The sequence below is a fragment of the Eptesicus fuscus genome, chromosome 4 (genome assembly GCF_027574615.1).
Source record: "Eptesicus fuscus isolate TK198812 chromosome 4, DD_ASM_mEF_20220401, whole genome shotgun sequence".
NCBI lineage: Eukaryota > Metazoa > Chordata > Mammalia > Chiroptera > Vespertilionidae > Eptesicus > Eptesicus fuscus.
Genome location: NC_072476.1, coordinates 35,607,789 through 35,627,783, shown reverse-complemented (window position 1 = coordinate 35,627,783; position 19,995 = coordinate 35,607,789). Strand labels below are relative to the sequence as shown.

Genomic DNA, 19,995 nt, shown 5'->3' with positions numbered 1-19,995 from the left:
AGAGATGAGGCAAGTGGCTTTAAGCCCAGTCCACATGTTCCCCACCCTACCTGTTATCCTTGCATATCTTAGAGATATTGATGGAAACAGGGTTAAAGGTCTACCTCTGAAATCTACTTAAAGATTCCTGTTTGGGAATTCAAATTTATGTGTTATCTTTTCACTGCCAGCTTTCTTAATGGAATTAGAGAAAGCACCTTACAAAAGAATGAAATAAGACAGATTCTTGAGCCCAACAAAACCAAGTAATAATCGTATTTGATGACTTGTTTTGTAGCAAGCACATTTGTCTAAACTTGTTAAAATATGCAATCTGAAACTTGCTAATATCTACATAGCAAAAGTTCACATCACCACCACACCTTTTCCTCCCTCTCTGACTCTTTGCATGCTATTTTCAAGTGACAAATGCTTCTTTTATTGGGTTATGCCTTTGCAACCCCATCTTGCATGCCTATAACCCAGTTCACATACAGATTCTGAAATTGAGTATGAGGAATGAAACTGGTTTTAGGTTGCAAATGCTGCTTAATGTTCACACCATTTCCCCAAGTGCTAAACCATCCCCACAGAGCAGGACTGACACCTTTTAGTAAGAAAGTTCTCAGGCATGGCAAATCGTGGCTATTTTACTATCATCTTTAAAGGTTTCTGGTATAGGTTGCCCCAGTAATCAAGAACATAACTGCAGGAAAGCCAGAAGCGAGACTAAGCTAGGAATTGTCAACGTTTTTCATTCCATGACATACATAAACTAATTACTAAAATTCTAATTACACCAAAAAACTAATTACACCAAAAAGTATATTTCCAACCTGACAAAAAATGTAATTTTGATTCCTTCACACCAGATGGCTATTGTATTGCCTGTTGTCATTTTTTTAATTTGACAATCTAAGGGAAAAAAGTGGTCAGTGCCCCTGACTAAATACATATTCAGGTACTGCATGTTTTAAAAATTATTGCCACACACTGGTTGAAAATCACTGGACTAAGCTAATGATTGTCAGATTGTAAGATTTTAGCTAAGAAAGGCAAGGGTTAATTTGTTACAGTATTTGCAACATGGTTTACTTGTCATCGAGTGGACACAGATTACAATGTCACCAATCTATATATATAAAAGCTAATATGCAAATTGTCCCCTCGGGAGTTTGACTGGGAGACTGGGAGTTCGATTGCCCGCTATGCTGTGCACTGACCACCAGGGAGCAGCGTGGAATGAAGGAAGGCCCTGGCTGGCACCTGGAAGCCAGGGAAGGAAGGCCCCAGCCAGCAGCCAGAAGGCCCCAATCGGCCCTGATTGCCAGCCAGGCCTAGGGACCCTTCCAGTGCACGAATTTTGTGCACCAGGCCTCTAGTACTAGATAAAATGTCATCTATCACCAGCAGCACACATTCATAAGAAAGCATGAATGTGAACAAAATTGGAAGAGGGTTACAAAATGTCCTTGCAATGAGACCTGCAAAGTGACCTTGCCTAGTAGCTCTTGGGCAAATGAACTTTAAGATGGTTCACTTTTGATCTTTGGGTTATATCTAGTATAGTCATCAAGACTGTATGTTTGCTTTGTACCTATAGCATCTTGAGAAACTTGGTTTCAACAATTGAAAGTCAATACACAGTTTTAGTGGCACTTGCTGTCCCCTCTGAGTCTTTTTTGCAATATGATTTCCTCTTTAGTACAGTGGATAGCTGAGAGGAAACTGAGAAGAGGAAAATTAAGAAAAGAGAATCTTTAGGGGAGCCATAACAACTGAACTGGTAATCATCTGAGGTCCTAGATAAAAGTACTTGGTCCCAGCATATGCAGACTATATATCTGTGGCTCAGTAGTGCAGTTGTGACTTCCCACCAGCTGCTTCATTAACTTACTCTGTCCACTTTAATTTATATTGCTCAATTAGTTCAATATTCAAGTGAGTCCTCCCTTTCAAGTACGAGTCAAAAGGGGCAATCACTTCTTGAACTGGGAGCTTGGAGCCAAGCTTGATGCTTTACCAGTAATTTCTGGTGGTTTCTCCATATGCATTTCACTGTCCTTAATCAAATTAACTGTCAAACATTGCTTGCAATGAACCTGATTAAAAATATTCAATTTCTTAGGGGGAACTTGACTTGAGATTCTTGCCACTAATAAAACTACTTTTGTTTCCAGGCACATACCAGGTTACAGCAACAGAGATATTAAAGAATTGACAAATTACTCATTTAATTGCAGCTTATAATATTCAACTAATAGATATTACTGTAAAGTCCTATGTTTGATAATTCATTGCCAAGAACCACTGTCTCCAAAGTTTCACTTATAAAGAATAAAAGTCCTAAAATAGTAGTAGTAACAACATAACCTAATATCATGCCACTCAGCAATTCACAAAACATTTGCCTAATACACTCGCTCTTACTTTTTTTTAAATATATTTTTATTGATTTTAGGAAGAGAGAGGGAGAGAGACATAGCAACATCAATGATGAAAGAGAACCATTGATTGGCTGCCTCCTGCACGCCCCCCACTGGGAATCGAGCCCGCAATCCAGGCATGTGCCCTTGACCGGAATCGAACCCAGGACACTTCAGTCTACAGGCCGACGCTCTGTCCACTGAGCCAAACCAGCCAGGGCTCACTCTTACTTTTAACATCGTAAATACTTTTAAAATATGAGATCAGGTCCATTTCTCTCTAAACAAATTTCTGCTATAAAATTGTTTCCACTTTGCATTAAGAAAGCAGCCGTTTTTAAAGCATTATTTCATGGGAAAATAATACATTATCATAGAAAACTTTCCATTTTGCTGCTTCCTCTAATTTCTCTGTATCCAAAGCTATTTCATGCCATATGAGAAACATTTCTCCTCTCCCTTGTCTCTACTTACATTTCTTTACGATTTAAGTTCTTTTAAGGCCACTATTGTACTCGCTGAGCCTGTGTCCCCTTTCATTTCTCCGCTTTCAGGGCAGAGTGGAGTTTCTGAAGGAGAGCGATATTTACTGGGAAGGTTAACTTCATTAGGCTTCCTTTACCATAGAAAGCCCTTCAAAGTGACTTAAGCACCTTGGTGCTTCAGAATCTCAATTTTTCAGTTCTCGAACACCTGCCTTCACTTTATGATTCGAGGTAAGTCACAGGTGGCCAATTTCCTCCCAGAAGGCAGCCTCAGTCAGGTTCAAAGGGAGTGATGGGCAGAGGCACAACAACAAATGTCTGCCCAATCAAAACGTTCTCCTGGAGGAAAAGCTCTTCATTATTTTTACAATCACATTAGAGAAACTTAGCAGCACTTTTACACGGCAGGTATGGCAATACTTTGTACCACCTGTATGTTCTGTCCTCTCTGGTTTCTGTTTTCTTCCACCCACGTCTTGCTCTGGCTGTTTGCCAACGATACCAACACTGGTTGAGGTGGGGCTGAGAAACTGAAATTGCTTCACATTCAGCTTTGGCCCTTTGGGCTCTCTCTATCCCCCAGGGAGGATTGGACTGGAAAACAGCTTCCTACCAGGAGCTGATAGGTGTGACAATGTACTTCTCTCCCTGTTCTCCGGGTGTGATTTGAGATTGTAAGACCAAAGAGTAGATTTGGCTTTAGCAGGCATTGACTATATTTTCTTTTCAGAAGACTTATTGAACACTCGGTTTTGTTCTGTGCCGAGCTCAGCCAGTAATATAAAAACTCATTTACTGCACTGTAGGTCTTTTCTTTCTCAAAAAGACTGGTTGCCAGTCTGGTAAATGACTATTCGATAAGAATGATGAGGTAGAGTTACACTCGCCCTCAAAAAGAGAACGCAGCAGTATCCCTTAATCTCAGAAATGGGTTTGTTTGACTGAGTACAGACATTCTAATGCTACATGAAGGCAAGTTGGCTAGTGGACATTGGTCCAGCTTATTTCTTTGAAGTTAGCAGGATCTCAATTATTCTTTATTCTTTCAAATGTAACCCCAATGTGTACTACATTGAATGACTTGAGGCCAGTCTTTCTTGGTTCTCTGTGTGAGGTGGGCTTTAAGAGAAGGCTGTCTGCCTCAATAACTGCTAAGGTTCCTGGGACCTTAGACCTTAGGGATCCCAGCTACTGCTCCAGGTTTCAATCGTGTATTCATTCCACTGCCCTTCAGCTCTGATGGCCAAGGAGTAACATGATACAGTGGAAAAAAACACTGAGATGGGGAGTCAGAAATTCTGGCTTGGAGTCCTGCTTCTTGCAGTTTTATTAGCTGTGGCTTTGGGCAAATCATGACATTTTTCTCTGATTCCAGATTTGACTCTCTAAAATGCCATGGCTGAACAATTTGGTTTCAAAGATTGCATCCAATTCTGTGTCATCAAGATTTGGTGGTTCTATTTGATTTCCTAATTTGTACTAAGAGGGTAAGCCCCTGGCTGCAAACTTCATGATCAGAAATCAGACACTTCCTGCTTTAAGAAATGGCTTTACAGAACAGGAAATGTCATCTTATCCAAACTCACCAAAATGTAGGACACTGGGTAGGATGAGGTATGTGTAGCCCAGTGCTGGAAGGCACGGTCTGGAGCCAGATTGCTCAGATTTGAATTGAGTCACTCTTTGATTTCGGGAAAGTTACTTAAACCTCTCTGTGCTTCAGTATTTGCATCTAAAAATGGGATTATTAATAGTCCTCTTTCATCAGGTTGCTACAAAAGTGAAGTGAACTAGTACATATAAAATCCTTAACTAGTACATAACACTTACTATGTTACATGTGGTAAGTGTTAACTTCTCTCTGGATTTCCCCCAGTAATAGTCTGTATATCATATGCAAATAAGGGCAGGCAACTTACTTTTAAGGCAACAAATTCAAACTTTGGACCATTTTATTGTTAGAAGGTTCTACCTTACAATTAGAATTCATTCCTAAATAAAGCTTATCTCTTTATCTTATATTAATTTGTAACATCTCTTACATAAACACTATACAGGCATTTCTGGGAACTAAGACATATACTGGCAAACTCTGCCTCTGTCTCTAATAACTGTTTATCCCATAGAGGGAAAGAATAGAGACTTGGCTCCAAATACTAGTAAACTCTCCCCCTGTAGTGAGTCAAGACGTTTGTCTAATTAATGGGATTTTGTTTTATTAGGAATTCCAAACCTTCTGGGTATAGGGAATAGAATTAAAATGTATTTCTATAGCAAGTTATAACATAAAGTAAGTTACTCAGAAGGGAAGGATATTCCAAAGAACTGAACAGTGTCAGCTGTGATTTCTAAAGTCTGACTCCTGGCCATTAAGTATCAACAGTGGTCCTGAGGGGCCTAGTTCTTGGTCAAAACTGTGATGAGGCCTAAGGATTTGTGTATCAACTAGTTCCCCTACAACTTCATTAAATAAAATAAGACTAAGCTACATTTTGTGATTTGTCTTTCATTCAAGGAATTTTATTTATTTTTTTATTTCTTTAATCCTCACCTAAGGATAGGTTTTTATTGATTTTAGAGAGAGGAAGGGGAGAGGAAGAGAGAGAGAGAGCGCGCGCGAGAGAGAGAGAGAGAGAGAGAGAGAGAGAGAGAGAGATCTATTAATTGCTTCCCATATGTGCCCCAACCAGGGATCAAACCCGAAACCTAGGTATGTTCCCTGAACAGAAATCAAACCCACAACTTTCTGGTGTACTGGATGATGTCCCAGTCAACTGAGCCACCTGGCCAGGGCCATTCAAGGCATTTTACAAGAAAGATTCACCTGATCCACTCTGTCACTTTAGATGACTCAGCTAACTAGAATGGTCACAATCATCAGGATCAGTTCAGGATCCTCTGATGAATGACACTAAGATGGCTCAGAACAACACCTGGCACAGCTAGCTCTTAGCTGGGTTCATCGAATTTTTCCTTTTTTTTCCTAGGTTCTCTAAAGATATCATGGTAACCCATATTATAAATGCCCTGCCACTAGACTTCAATGGTACTCTTTTAAAACCAAGTCTGTTACTAGTATAATGCCTTTCTACTTCTGCTAATTAGAGCTATTCACACTTTAACATCAAAGGTTACCTTTAAATAACCTAACAAATTAATGAGCCTTGTGTTACTCTAAAAAGAAAAATCAGCATCTGGAATTGAAAGAACTTTGTTCAAGTCAATTTAGCTCTTACTAAGAGTCCATGATTAAATCTACTCAAGTGTTCTGGGGCCTTAGCTCTCTCACCTACAAAATAGACACACTGCCCTGGCCAGTGTGGTTCAGTTGGCTGAGCATCGTCCTGTGCACCAAAAGGTCACTGGTTTGATTCCTGGTCAAGGCACATACCCATGTTGCTGGTTCAATCCCTGGTCAGTATGCACATGGGAGGAAACCAACCAATGTTTCTCACATCGATGTTTCTCTCTTTCCCCTCCCTCTCCCTTACATTCTCTCTAAAATCAATAAACACATATTTTAAAAAAACAAACAAAATAGAGACAACTAACAGAGATGACAGTTAGGCTTCATCAATGAGCAGTGGCTGCTGGGAGGGTAGGTTAAGGACTCTGAAGCCAGGTGTGCAACTCAGGATGAAAGAATCTCCAAATCAAAGGTCTTCCATGAAGAAAGAAGGAACACACATGGCATATATTTGCCATCCCTGGACTTTTAAAATATTCACCCAAGGACTGTATAAATATAAAACAAAAGATAATAAATTGATCTTTTAAGCCAAGTTGTATCCAAATACTACTTTCAGATTTATTAGTTTCACTAGAGGCCTGGTGCACGAAATTCATGCACTGGGGGTTGGGGGGTGTCCCTCAGCCCAGCCTATACCCTCTCCAATCTGGGACGCCTTGGGGGATCCGACTGCCAGTTTAGGCCCAATCCCTCTCACAATCCGGGACTGCTGGCTCCCAATCACTCACCTGCCTGCCAGCCTGATCACCCCCAACCACTCCCCTGCCAGCCTTATTGATGCCTAACTGCTCTCCTGCCAGCCCGGTCGCCCCCAACTGCCCTCCCTTGCCAGCTTGGTTGCCCCCAACTGCCCTCCCCTGCAGGCCTGGTCCCCCCCAACTGCCCTCCCTCCCCTGCTAGCCTGGTCACCCCCAACTGCCCTCCCCTGCCGGCCATCTTGTGGCAGCCATCTTTTACCACATGGGGCAGCCATCTTATGCGAGGGTGTGAGGGTCAATTTGCATATTACCTCTTTATTATATAGGATTACTAATGATGGGCTGTTAAAAGAGAAATGAAAGGAGATAGCTGCCTATACCTTCTGTATTCAAATCAAATTCTTTGTATGGTAGCATTATAAGTGAATGAAGGTGGTGTGAATGGGGTAGATTTCAGACAAAGTGGAGAAAAACTATGCACTGGCAGGCCCAAGACAGAGATGCCATGGGAAGCGAGAGGTAAGGCCTCAAAGTGTTCCTCACATTATTCCATGTTGGCAGCCACCTACTTTGCCTAGGCATTGGGCCAGCTCTGGCAGGAGATTGGATCAAGGCTATTTGCATGTCTGTTTTCAGGACCTTAAGTTTTGTCTACCCATATAAAATGAGGAGGAAATCAATGCAATCATGCAGAGAACTTAATTTGGGAGGTGGAGGTGAAGGAAAAGAAGACAAATTGCTTGCTTTCAATGAAGTACAAATTTTCTTTCCTATAAAGTATGACAAAGACATCTTTAGAAAAAATAGATACTTCAGTGTTTTAGTGTTTCAAGAGATAATGACAAAAATAGAAACACATATCTGCTACATTGCAAACATAGTACTGGGTACTGTCATTTCTGTGTTATGTCATTTAATCCCCATCAGCTCTATGAAATGGAATCTAGGGCCTGGAGATGTCATGTATCTGGCCCAATTTCCCAGGGCCAAAACTGACCAAGCCCAGCCTTAGAATCTTAGGCCCTGATGCAAAGTATGTGGGAAGAACAAGAAATTTTAAACAGTGCTAGCCACTCTGTATTGAAACTCTTCTAAAAATAGTTCCCTGATTATTTCTAATTCCCATTGACTTGGTATAATGCAAGCTATTCAGCAATGTAATACAGATAGATATTTCCTTTTAAAAATATTGCACAAATACATGATTTCCTGCTTCTGTCCACCCTGTAGGAGAAGTAGGAAAAGAGCAAGGTAATAGGAATTTACCTCCAAGCTATAAAACCTTCCTATTCTTTTAGTAATCAAAAAGGGGAACTCCTAGTTACCAAGGAGACCATAATATACTCCATTAGAGTCAAGTACAACACTTGGGTTGCCTGGCTAGAGAATGCCAAAAGAGCAAAGGAAAATATTATCATTGCTGAAATCATTTGATGTCTATGACTAATAAAAAAACATGTTGGCAAATTGAATTTTTAGAAGTGCCCAAAGGGCTTGGTTAAAGCTGTGAATGAATAGTATACAGTAGTTCTGTCTGGAGAAAAGAGGTGGGTGGGTGGAAGATGATGTTAAACTATTTTAAAAAGTATCTGAATAACAAAAGGGTCCAACAGAAATCTTAAACAACCAATCTAGGTCCTTTATTCAATTTTTAAAATTTTAGATTTCCCCTCCCCTTTTCCTTACAGCTAACTAGCAAAGTTCATTCATTTTGAGTCACATTATCCTTGAATTCTAAAGGACCCACAGGCCTTGTTGGCCTTCTTACCTAACATCTCACAAATACCGGATTTATCCTTAAAGAATCCCTGACAACTGTACCTACCTTAGAAACTGTGAGGGCTGAGATGTCTATTCATGTATGTGCTGTGTCCCTTGGGGAGTTAGAGGAAGCCAGAGGGAAAGAGTTGGGGGTAAGCCAGACCTCTAATTACCTCTTAACCCAGGTCCCAGAGGTTGCAATGGGCCTGCCTGAAGATGTTCATCCAGTCTCTGCTTGATCATTCCCAGAGCAGGAGGGCTTTGCCAGGACCCATCCTATCTTGTTATGCATGGACACAGCTCTGATTGTTGGAGGGTGCTCTCTTGTGCTGTGCCAAAATCTGCTTCCTTGTGTTTTCTAAGCATTGTTCCTCATGGTATCTCTAGAACAATGCTGTTTGACTCAACTTCCTCCCCTCTGGAATAGTCCCCTAGATAACTGAAGTCAACTGTTTTGACTCCCAGGTATACTATCTTCTCTGGACTAAATATCCTTAGTTTCTTTCTCAGATCATAAGTCAAATACACAACAGTTATAACAATATTAAGAGGCAGAACATATCTATAAGAGAAAGGTAAAGCCTGAAAAATTAGAATTTTTTTAAAAAGAGTGTTAAATCTTTTAACTGAAAAGCTACAATTTTTAACTGATATTGAGAAACACTGTCTTTCCACTGAGTTCCTCCATGCTATCCATCAAGTCATCCTATCAAAACAGAAATGTAGCTTGATAAGAAATGTAGCTTTTTCTTACTAATACCATACCAGCAATTAATGATCATTCATCAGTTCTCACCAAGTTGCATTTATTTTTTGCCTTTGTTTACCATTAATGCCTACCTTGAGAAAAGGTTCTGGAAAAGTACTTATCTGCATAGGAATGTTTGTGGCATGATTTCAAAATTTGAATACTAACTATTAAGAATTAAGGGAAGGGCAATGCAAGAATACTAAATTTTTTAGTTCTTTTTCCCAATATTTTATTTTGAAAAATTCTAAATATACAGAAAAGTTGAAATAAATTTATAGTTAACACCACTATACCTAATAATTGGATACTACAATTATCAATTTGCTATCTTCAATTTGTCGCATATCTTTCAGTTTCTTTATCCATCCATCAACCAGTCTTACTTTTATTCACAGATCAGCAGAAGTTGCCTTCATCAGCACACCTAATCCCTAAAACTTCAGCATGAATATCATTATCAGTTCTTTTTTGATACTTTTAATTAGCTTTCTGTTTTGAACCCCTCTTGCTCTTCTTTTCCTCATTCCCTCCGCTTTCTCAATTTTTATTTCTGCACCCTTCCTCCTACTTTCTATCCCCAAAGTTCTAAGCTTCAAAAAGGAAAGTATGAAAAATCTGAGCATGGAGAGGTCTTGAAGTAGCATCAGAAAAGATCACCAATGATCACACAGGGCCCCACAGTTATTATCAACACAGACCTGGGACGGACAAGGCCCTCATGAACAAGCCTATGCAAACCAACTTACAACAGAGCGGGGTATAGATTAGCATGCCCACTTAATAATTTACTGCGAGAAACCCAGCTATCAAATACCCAGTCTCCCCCTGAACTAACCCTCCTACATAACAGACCAAACTGTGAAGGGGTTTGGTGAATAGACTCAGAAGAAGGAAATTAGTTAGACGGTCCTAGTGGCATGAAGCGGAGACCTTATCCTCGTTGATGTTTTGACAGCTGGCCTGCACAGGACCTGACACCAAAGGGATGCTTTAGAAATCAGTACAATGATGACATGAGTAGGTGAACACTAACTACCACTGCCACACAACCAGGCACCTCTCACCTGGATTGCACTGGCTGAACCCAATTCCACCCCTCCAACTCCCTTAAGAGAAATTCCGTGACTGCCATTCCCCTTTGAGTAACACATTCTCATTTAGCCATGTGTATGCCATTAATTAAGTTTTCATCAAGTCCTGATCTTCCTGCTTTGGTCTGGAAAACAACCTGTCTTTAACATGGGAGGTCTGTGTCTTTTTAATCCCATCCTTGATAAACTGATTGTACTGGTTTTACTCTCATAAAAAGGGTGTGATCCCTTACTGCCCGAGTGTACTCCTTTCAAAGACCAGGGAACACCATCTTGCCTGGTTTTCGAGAAAAAACCATTCCTTCCCCTATCTTGAGATTTATGTCTGATAAGAAATGTTAGTGATTTCTTTTCTGGGCTTCCTAATTACCAGACCACAGAGACTTGGCAAAGTGAGCTCCTCAGTGGAAAGGCAGGACACAAAAGTGCAAATGTAGGACTTTTCACAATAATCAGCTTCTCCATAGTTGCAGGTAAATCCAATTTTAACAAATTAAATCCATTTTGAAATCCATAAAAGGATCTTCCCAGCCATAAAGTCTCAAGGTAAATACTTTAGGTATATAACAATTTTCTAATGTAGTTCTTTCAAAGGTTTGGATGTCATAAATCATATTATTTTGCTAGTGCCCCAGTGCACAGATTCATGCACATTGAAAGGAAATTAATTAGAAGGTGGCTAGCAGGGCGGGACTGGGCAAGATGGCCAGACATGCCCTGGAGCCAATCCCCCTCTATCCCTCCCTGGCTGGCTGCACCTGGTGCAGTACCATGGCTCGAATGGTGTCTGTGGAGTGAGCAAGGTCCCTCCTGCAGGTGGGGTCCCTCGGCCTGGCCTGCGGGGATAGGGCCAAAACCAGCTCTTTGACATCCCGCGAGATTACAAGAGGGTGGTTCTTGGGTGATGCACCCCAGAATCGGGTTCCTTCCTCTCTGGTTCCGGGGTGCATCACCTGAGGACCACCTCTGCCAAGTCACCACAGCTCGGCAGCTCCTGCGTTGAGCGTCTGCCCCCTGGTGGTCAGTGCACATCATACCTACCAGCCGGTCGGACGGTCACTTAGCCTCTTATATATAGATAGATAGCAAGGAATTCCTGTTCTCTATTACAGAAAAACCATTCCTTCCCCAACCACTTTCCCTATATAAATACCATAGTAAATATCTGTAAATATCAGCATTTCATGGTAGCTTCACACCCTTTCGAATATATTTGAATGCAAGCCATTATGGTATTAGGGTGAAAATGACTCAGAATCAAGGCTTTGGCTCTTTCATGTGAATGTTTACTTACAGATTGGGAAAAAATCCAATACTTTTAGGCATTGGCACTTCAGTGATAAAATCCCAACTGACAATGAGAGGCCTTCTCTAATTCTATCTCTTATAAGCAACCAAAACACAAGGTTCAGATCCAGATAAAAACCCTTCAAGAAGGTAAAAGTGTCCAGCCAGCGTAGCTCAGTGGTTGAGCTTTGACCTATGATTCAGCAGCCAGGTTGGATACCCAGTCAGGGCACATGCCTGGGTTGCAGGCTTGATCCCCAGTAAGAGGCATGCAGGAGACAGCAATCAATGATTCTCTCTCATCATTGATGTTTCTCTCTCTCTCTCTCCCTCTCTCTTCCTCTCTGAAGTCAATAAAAACATATTTAAAACAAAATAAGGTAAAAGATACCACGATGCAGAAAGTAGGCTTTGATCATTGGTGACTCAGGCTCTCTGACAGCAGCACACGCTCAGTCTCACAGCCTCAAACGGGACTCAATCCAAACAAACAGGGAGCATTTCATCTGAGCCAGGCTTCAAAGGACAGGTTCGTTCAGACATCATTAGTTCTTTTTATTCCTTTGATGCATCTGTCTCTAGTGACGGAAACTCTTATTTTTTTTAAGAAACTAAAGCACAAAAGGAAACTGAAAAAGCTACAAACTGATTTGGCAACAGCTAAGCAAGAGGCTGCCATCACAGTCCTGGAGCTCAATGAGAAGATAAAGGCTCTATGTGAAGGAAAGCCAGCCCCTAGAGGTCAGTATCACCACGTGACAGTCACTGGCCCACGGGCCTGGGTGTTGTATATAGTTTTATTGGCAACCAGGCAAGAAGCAAGGCCACAGTGCCAGGCGCACACTGGCCCGGCAGCATGCTGACCTGGCCTGACCTCCATTCGGCATGAATGGCGATATCACAGGAACTACTCACTCCAGACGAGGTTCCTTTCACCATAAGAGAAGCAGAGAATGAATGAATAAGCGGTTCTTTAAAGGAAAGTCTCTGAAGCTGATGAACTGCACTGAAATAGATCTGATACATGTCTTTGCACAAGCTGGGTGGCAGGGAGGGGAAGGCAGGGCCTAAGAAGGGAGACCCAAGGCCCCCAAGAGAAGGGGCTCTGGAGCTGGGCAAGGAGAGGGGCTCATCTGAAAGTGTACATGGGTTTATAGACTAAGAAGGCACAGGGGAAGGAAAGAAATTCGTGCTTTAACAATAGGCAAATGAGCCTGAAACAAGTAGGGAAGGCTGGTTGGGGATAAAATCTGGGTGGTTCCGAAAAATTTTAATAGCCACTTTGGTTTGGAATTTTTAGTGTTGTTATTGTTGTATATATTTTTTATTTTTATTTTTTAGTATTCTCTAAGAGACTATAAACACACATTGTGGGGGGAAGGGAAGAATACCCAAAACCTCAGATTGTCATGAGCAATAATACAAGTTAACATTTAATATCATGTGCTAGGCATTTTGCTAAGTATTTCATGTATATTGAATTTTCAGAAGTCAGTACATTTATGGATTCTACAAGAATAAGCAGAGGCTTAGAGATGCCCATTCCCTTGCCCCAGGTTAGATGTGTCTGAGCAACACCTGGGCACTCAGCTCCAGACAGAAATGAACCGAGCCCAGGTGCCTGTGCCGCTCGAGGCCAGTCAGGCCTTTCCTTTCTGCTATGCAGCAGTGGCAGCACACTCCCTCCTGCCTGCTGGATCTCTTGCAAAACTGTGATTCCCTGGGATAAATGTCTTCCTTTGATGTGTGGCACTCTTGTAAAGCCAAAAACATGCCATTGTTCTTACTCCGGCTTCCTTTATTACTCATAAGTAATTCTGGAAAAAGAGGAGGAGCGTGGAAATACACGGGAGGAGGAGAAAATAGGCAATGTGGTGGCTTCAGAAAGTGAGACGCTCCCAGCATCCTGACCACATTGTAAAGCTTCTAATATGGATTTGGTTTTAATTTTCAGTTTTGAATAGCACTTTCCCAGGGTTGAAATGGCATGTAACAGCCGCCTTGAAACATACGCTGAAGGCCAATTTGTTTTGCTCTTTCCACAGAAAATAAAGATAGTTTATGAATTTTCCTTTATCATCATGAAACCTAAAAGAATAAAATTTGTCAGAGAATCCCATCCATTTAAAGGTCTCTATTCTAAGGCATCATAGACAGATTTCAACTCGGCTGCATAACAAGAAGCTGAGAGTGATTGTACAGCACACTGGAGAAAGCTCCCCAGCTCACTTGAGAGAAGCTTTCAACTTCACTATATTTTTAATCTAGTGGGAAAAAATATATATTATTTCAAGGTAGCTAATTCTTATTACTCGCTTTTTGACAAAAATAATATCATTTGCTGTCTAATGATAATTTTGTCCCTTTAATATTTTGATAGGTCAAAATTAAAATAATACAGAGGTACCAGGACTCTCATGCTTTGGGAGAGAATAGGAAACATTAAATCTCACCTTTCCTTCTTTGCCCATTATTTTCTATTTCTGTTTAAAAAACAAATTTATAGTATGGGGGGGCGGGGAAACTACTGTATTATGAACAGATACAAATTTCAATAAAGCCAGGTCTTCCACGTTCAATTACGGTTGAAAACAGGACTTCCTTTGGGGCCTACATGTTGCTTCTCTGATTTGGTGGTGGGGAAAAACTGAGTCTGTGGACTGACATATAGGACTAAAGTCTTAAATTAAATATTTGCACATTCTTATTCTCCCAGAGGCCCCAAGCAGCCTCACCCTGAATTCAGTAGCCCAGAAGACTGTCAAGGCCGTTGTGGCCCCAGATTAATATTAGCTCTTATTCTCAGAGACTTTGGTCACCTTGCCCTACCTATCAATTCACTTCAAAGTAAAGTCCGGAATGATGTCGGTAACTCTCACATATAATGACCCCCACTTAACCACAGAATGATTAGAGCAGACCCACCTCCCATACACATTCCTCAACCAGAACACCACCCTTCCCCTAGTTATCTTCTGTCCTTTTATAAAATGTTTGTTTTCAGTTCTCAGACCTTTGTTTGCAAATGACAGATGCCCCAGTCATAACAGCTTAAGGAGAAAGGGTGATTTATTGGCACACGTGTAAACAAACTGAGCAAGGGCATGCCATTAGTCTTGGAGTCTGATAGGTTCAGGGTCTCAAATATCACTCTGTGTCTCTCATCGCTGCTTCTCTGCATCGGGACTCCATTCTCTCAGGCAGGATGTCAGAAGAGACTAGAAATATGGCCCAAAGCGGTGATGGGCTGTCCTCTTTACCTGTCCTCCAGAGAGGAGAGAAAGCATTTTTTCCCAGCAGCTCCAGTTAGAAAAAAGTATAAGAAAGAACTCTGTCCTGGCATGGGTTGGGTACCCCTGAGGGTATATGAATAATCTTTGTGGCCAGGGTAGGGAACTATGGTTGGACAAGCTTCGGTCATGCACTGGCCACTGGGTGATGGTGTAGAGGGAAACCAGGGTGGGGAAGGGGAATGTGCTGACTGATTGTTACTACGGGGCTAGATCGGGAGAAAAGCACTTCCTTAGAGGAAGGGATATCCCATTACTGAAAAGAAAGAATGAAGGACCAAACCAACCTGTCCAATACATTCTCATTAGTGGTCAAATTAAAATGTAATGCTTAACGACTCACCCATCCTTGAGTATTTGTACTTTTCAAGTAGATTCTTTTTGGTGAACAAAAGAACTTAATGATCCACGAAATAAATGTCCAATGGTATAATTTCAGACCCCATAATAGATTGAGAGTGAACACTTTGGGAAAGGAGTCCTCTTCTAGTCTCAATCAAGTGACATCATAGTCACCTCCTCCAAAAGCCTGTCTTATTGTAACATGAAACTGCAAGAGGGGAAAACAATGCTGATTCTAAATGACATGCTAACTGGATTAACATAAAGCTACTTCTCTGTTACAGTTATAAACTGATGCCTACCGTTCTAACAAGCAGTTTAATGAGATATTTCTAAATAAATTAGAATTTCTTTTTACCCAAATATGCACTTTTTTTCTGGATGTTCCAGAATACTAGGAATACTTCTAAACATAATCAAATTGATGAAACAGTGAGCTACCAAACTTTTTTCTTAATACATAAACACAGTAAACTATTTCATTGGCTCTAAAGAAATAAATGATTTAAGTCAATGGAAAGTTCAAGTGAAAAGAAAAACACCTTTATTATAAAACTGGCACAGCAGGAAACTTACTTACAGCCTCGGTGTTGTTTGTTGATTTTACTTTGTTCAAATAATCACAGCCCAGGGCAGATTCCTTCCGTCATTTCCACAGCCTGCACCTGAAGTGCTTACAGCTTTATTTACTAGCAGAATTCAGTGAAATGCCTATTGTACCCTTGCAAAACATGAGTCCATCTTTTGCTAAATCTTAGTATGCAGGAACCTAAGGTTAAATTTCAAAACAATCTGTGCTTCCTTTGGCTTAGGAGGACAAAATTACTTTGCAAAAGACTTCATTGACTACGTCCTTTTGTTGGCACAGGAGCATTAAGTCACTTGCTATGATGAAAGCTCCTATGTTTGACCAGAACATCAGGGTCCAGGTTTATAGATTTCAAGCTAGCATACTAAAGGGAATGCACTCTTCTGGATTTTTTTTTTTCCTTTTAATTCTTTCCTCTTAATAAGCACAATGTAGTATCTGATTCTCACTTGCACGTTCCCACTGTCCCGGTGAAAGCCACATCAACTTTTAAGTCATCTCTTTGTTTGAAGATACTCCAAGGCAGTGCAGGTGCATTCTGGGTCAGGCTGATCCAGGACTCAATGTCTGAATAGGGCCAGACACATTTTGAGGGGCGGCTTGACATCAGCGATCTTTTAGTGACACAAGACTGTTTTTAAACACTATCCCGTTAATTTTAAGAATCAGACTACTGCTGTCCTATAATTCTTAAAAGAGTCAGGAGCAATATCTCTTTGTCAACACCCAGAGCCAACTTTTAATCAACATTTTAAAGAGTATCTTTTATCATGATGTTCGCCTCCAGGCACTCAGCCCAAACTTTCTGTTCCTCTTTTTATCTCTCCTCCTGCAAACTTCCTCAAGATTAAAGCTCCCATGGCTTCTAGGTGTTAAGAAAACAGTGATTTGAAGGTGTTGAAACATTCTGGAATTAGATAGTGAAATTGGTTGCATAAGAATGTTACTACAGTAAAACTAGTGAACTGTACACTTTAAAATTGGTTAACATGGTAAATTTTACGTTTTAAAATTTTATCTCAATTAGAAAAAAAGTTATTAAAACAATCCTCACTAAATGTAATGGCTAACACCCTGTCACGTGTAAGTATATTTTAATAAGTGCTTTGGGCCTAAATAAAATAATGACTTGGAAGAATTCCAAGCATTTAGAGAGAGATCATGTTAATATTTATTGGAGTAAGGCTAGTCTTGAGTAGTTGTCCATTTGTGTCTAGGTTTTCTGAACAATGCCATCCTTTGCTCTTTCTACTTTCTGTCAGCCCGGCTCTTTGAAAGGCTGCTAGTCCCCAGACTCGGAACCACCTACCTGACCAATAGTTCTGCATGCAACCTTCTTTCCCCACTGAACACACATTTCTTTCACTAGTCTACCTAGAGTTTCCTAAGAAAGTAACGAGGAAGGTCTTGGGATCTCAGTTTCAACTGCTGGGACTTTGTCCAAAAGCACCTCTCACCACCCAGGTCATCAGACGGCATGGGGCTCAGTCTGCTGTTTAGTCAAAGCACAAGCAAGCAGCCTGCTCTTCCTCCTGCTGCCAAGAGTGTTATTGCCTTGACAGAAAGTGACAAGAACGTGAGGAAAGCAAAAGGTGGAGATTCCCCACCCACACACATTATTCTCCCAACATTTGCAGAAAAGGGTTTTCTTTTAAGCATTTATTAAATCCTCAGAGGCAGAAACCATTCCAAGGTGGAATACTTTACATTTGAACCCATAAACACCAGCAATGAATATTAGGGGAAATGAGAGAAGAAAGAAGTGATAACTTCAAGGGGTGCTTTGTAAGTATACAAGTCCCTAAGGAAATAGAAATAATTATATTTATCCTTATAATATCTAGGTTCATTCAGAGATTGCCTGTCTTTTCCTTTTCCAAAGGCTGTCTTTTCCTTTGTCCACTGAAGTATCCCAAAATAGAGCTGCTTTCTGAAATGGAACCCCAAAGCCAAAGGTCTTCTCACTACTTCAGGAGTCCCCTCAAGGATAAGCGACTGCACCAGGAGTCCCTGCAAAACTTAGGGATTTATTGCACGAAGATCCCAAGAAACGCTATGTATTTAATATGTGCAAATGTAGAGTGATTCTAATTTTCAAAAGGACATTCTAGAGACCTCTAGGTCTAAAAATCACTGGTATAAAAACTAGGCGTCTCTCAGGAATTTGTTAGCTGCAAGTGGCAGAAACCAAAAGGAAACTAGTTCAAGCGGAAAAGAAATTGACTAGCTCCTGAGGCTGGCGGGAAGACTGAGCACAGGGTTTCTGGGTTGCTCATTTGGCTCTTGTTTCCCTGGTGGCCCCATCGGAGCTATTGCAGGCCTGGATCAGGAAAGATCCCTGGCTGCCCTGGCTTAACAGTCTAGGGTGAACATCTGTTTCTGCCTGCTCACAGCCATTTCCCCCTCCTTTTGAACAGAAGCATGATTTTCCTTTGGAGAAGCGTTCCTCTCCCATCCGCTGCAGTCCTGTGGGACCGTGATCGTGGTGTGTGTTACCCCTTGACTCAGGGGAAGGCTGTGACTAGCAGAGCCAACCACACTTGCTCTTTTTCAGAATCTTGAATCTTGAGTTGAGTTGAGTTGAGTTGAGTTGAGTGAAAGAGGGCAGAAAAAGATGAGCTGATTCATCCTGGAAGTTGGGCCTTGACCCCTGAAGAAGTTGTCTATTGCTTTTGATATCATATCCCTAAGACTGACTTTACGAGGTCTGGTTGTTAAGCTTTCCTTCAATACCGAGAGCTACCTTATGTCTTTCCAATAAACTTCTTTTCTTTTTTCTTTTTTTTTTCTTTTTCTTAAAGTAGTCAGCATTGGCTTATAATACTTGTAGCCAAAGAATCTTAATTTATTCTAGCTCCAGGGAATAGAACTTCTTTCTCATGGAACCTATACAGAAATCTCAGGGAAGGAATTTGATTGACCCTACTGGTATCACATTCTTACCTATGGATCAATCACTGTGGCCATTATCATGTGGATATTATCATGGCCCTCACCTGGGTCATGTGCCAGATTCCAAGGGCAAGGGAAAGTTTTCAGATAAAAGAAGGGAAATTTTTCTGGAGAGAAGACAAAAAATACCTCTCACTGTGCCCTTAAATCTATTTTAGTTAAACCTCACAAACTTGGAGAAGACAGCCATGAGCTGAAAACCCCTTTTATCTTGTCAGGAAAGTACCAAATTTCTCTTCTTTCTCTCCCCCTTTTTTTAAACTGCATATTTAGGCCCTTCCTTTGCAAAAGGTCTGGAAATCTATTTATTTTATAATTAACAAAGGGTAAGAAGATCCATTCTGAAATTTTTGGTTGGGGTCCAGCATTTGCTAGCTACTCCAGCTGTGGGAATTCAATAATGTCAAGGTCCCCTCCCTCCTTTGTTTGTAAGACTAATTTTGGAATTATACAATTATCAGGAAATGGTGTTCCCTTCCTTCTGTCCATCCCTAAGGAATGCGTTTAAAAAAAAAAAAAAAGTCTAGTGACTTCTGTATCCAGAGCGGTTGGATGAAAGGGCAAGCCCCAGCTAAATGTCAGACAAGGCACGTGAGAAATGGAGCTTGATCAATTGAAAGGTTTCCTCCTTAAGCCTGGAGCCTGCTTTGATTTCCAGAAGAGCACGTGCTGTTTGAGAATGCTATTACATAACCTGGATGAGAAGGAAGATGCTTCCTTTCAGGAAACTTGCAGAGAAGTAATGGGTGCTCCTTTGTCAAACATTGGCAGATGCACATTTACTTGTCAACATAAAACGAACTGGAGAATTCCGGGTCGCAAACGATTGTCAGCCAGCTGTCAGTACCTTTGCAGCTATTCCTGGTCCAAATCTCTTCATACCAAAGTAGGAAAAAATCAATGATGTTCTCTCCTATATTCCCCTAGAAATCTCAAAATTATTTTATTTAATGACTCAATGTTTCCTGATGGATGTTGAAGTTAGAGGATAACTGCATTGGTCATATGGATAGTTTTGGAGGGCTTAAGCTCAGTAAATCAAATTTAGAGAGGATGCATAGAACAAGATTCCTCTGCGCAAGTGGGTACATTCT

General features: G+C 41.0%; 1 protein-coding gene across 2 annotated transcripts in view; it reads left to right on the top strand.

Annotated features, from left to right (window-relative positions):
* Positions 1-19,995, top strand: part of CCDC192 (coiled-coil domain containing 192) — a 209,173-nt gene that overhangs the window by 121,483 nt on the left and 67,695 nt on the right. For both annotated transcript variants that reach the window (XM_028145174.2, XM_054714936.1), the window contains exon 6: positions 12,337-12,469. In XM_028145174.2, coding sequence (XP_028000975.2) covers positions 12,337-12,469 — 133 coding nt within the window. The remainder of the gene's footprint in view (positions 1-12,336; positions 12,470-19,995) is intronic.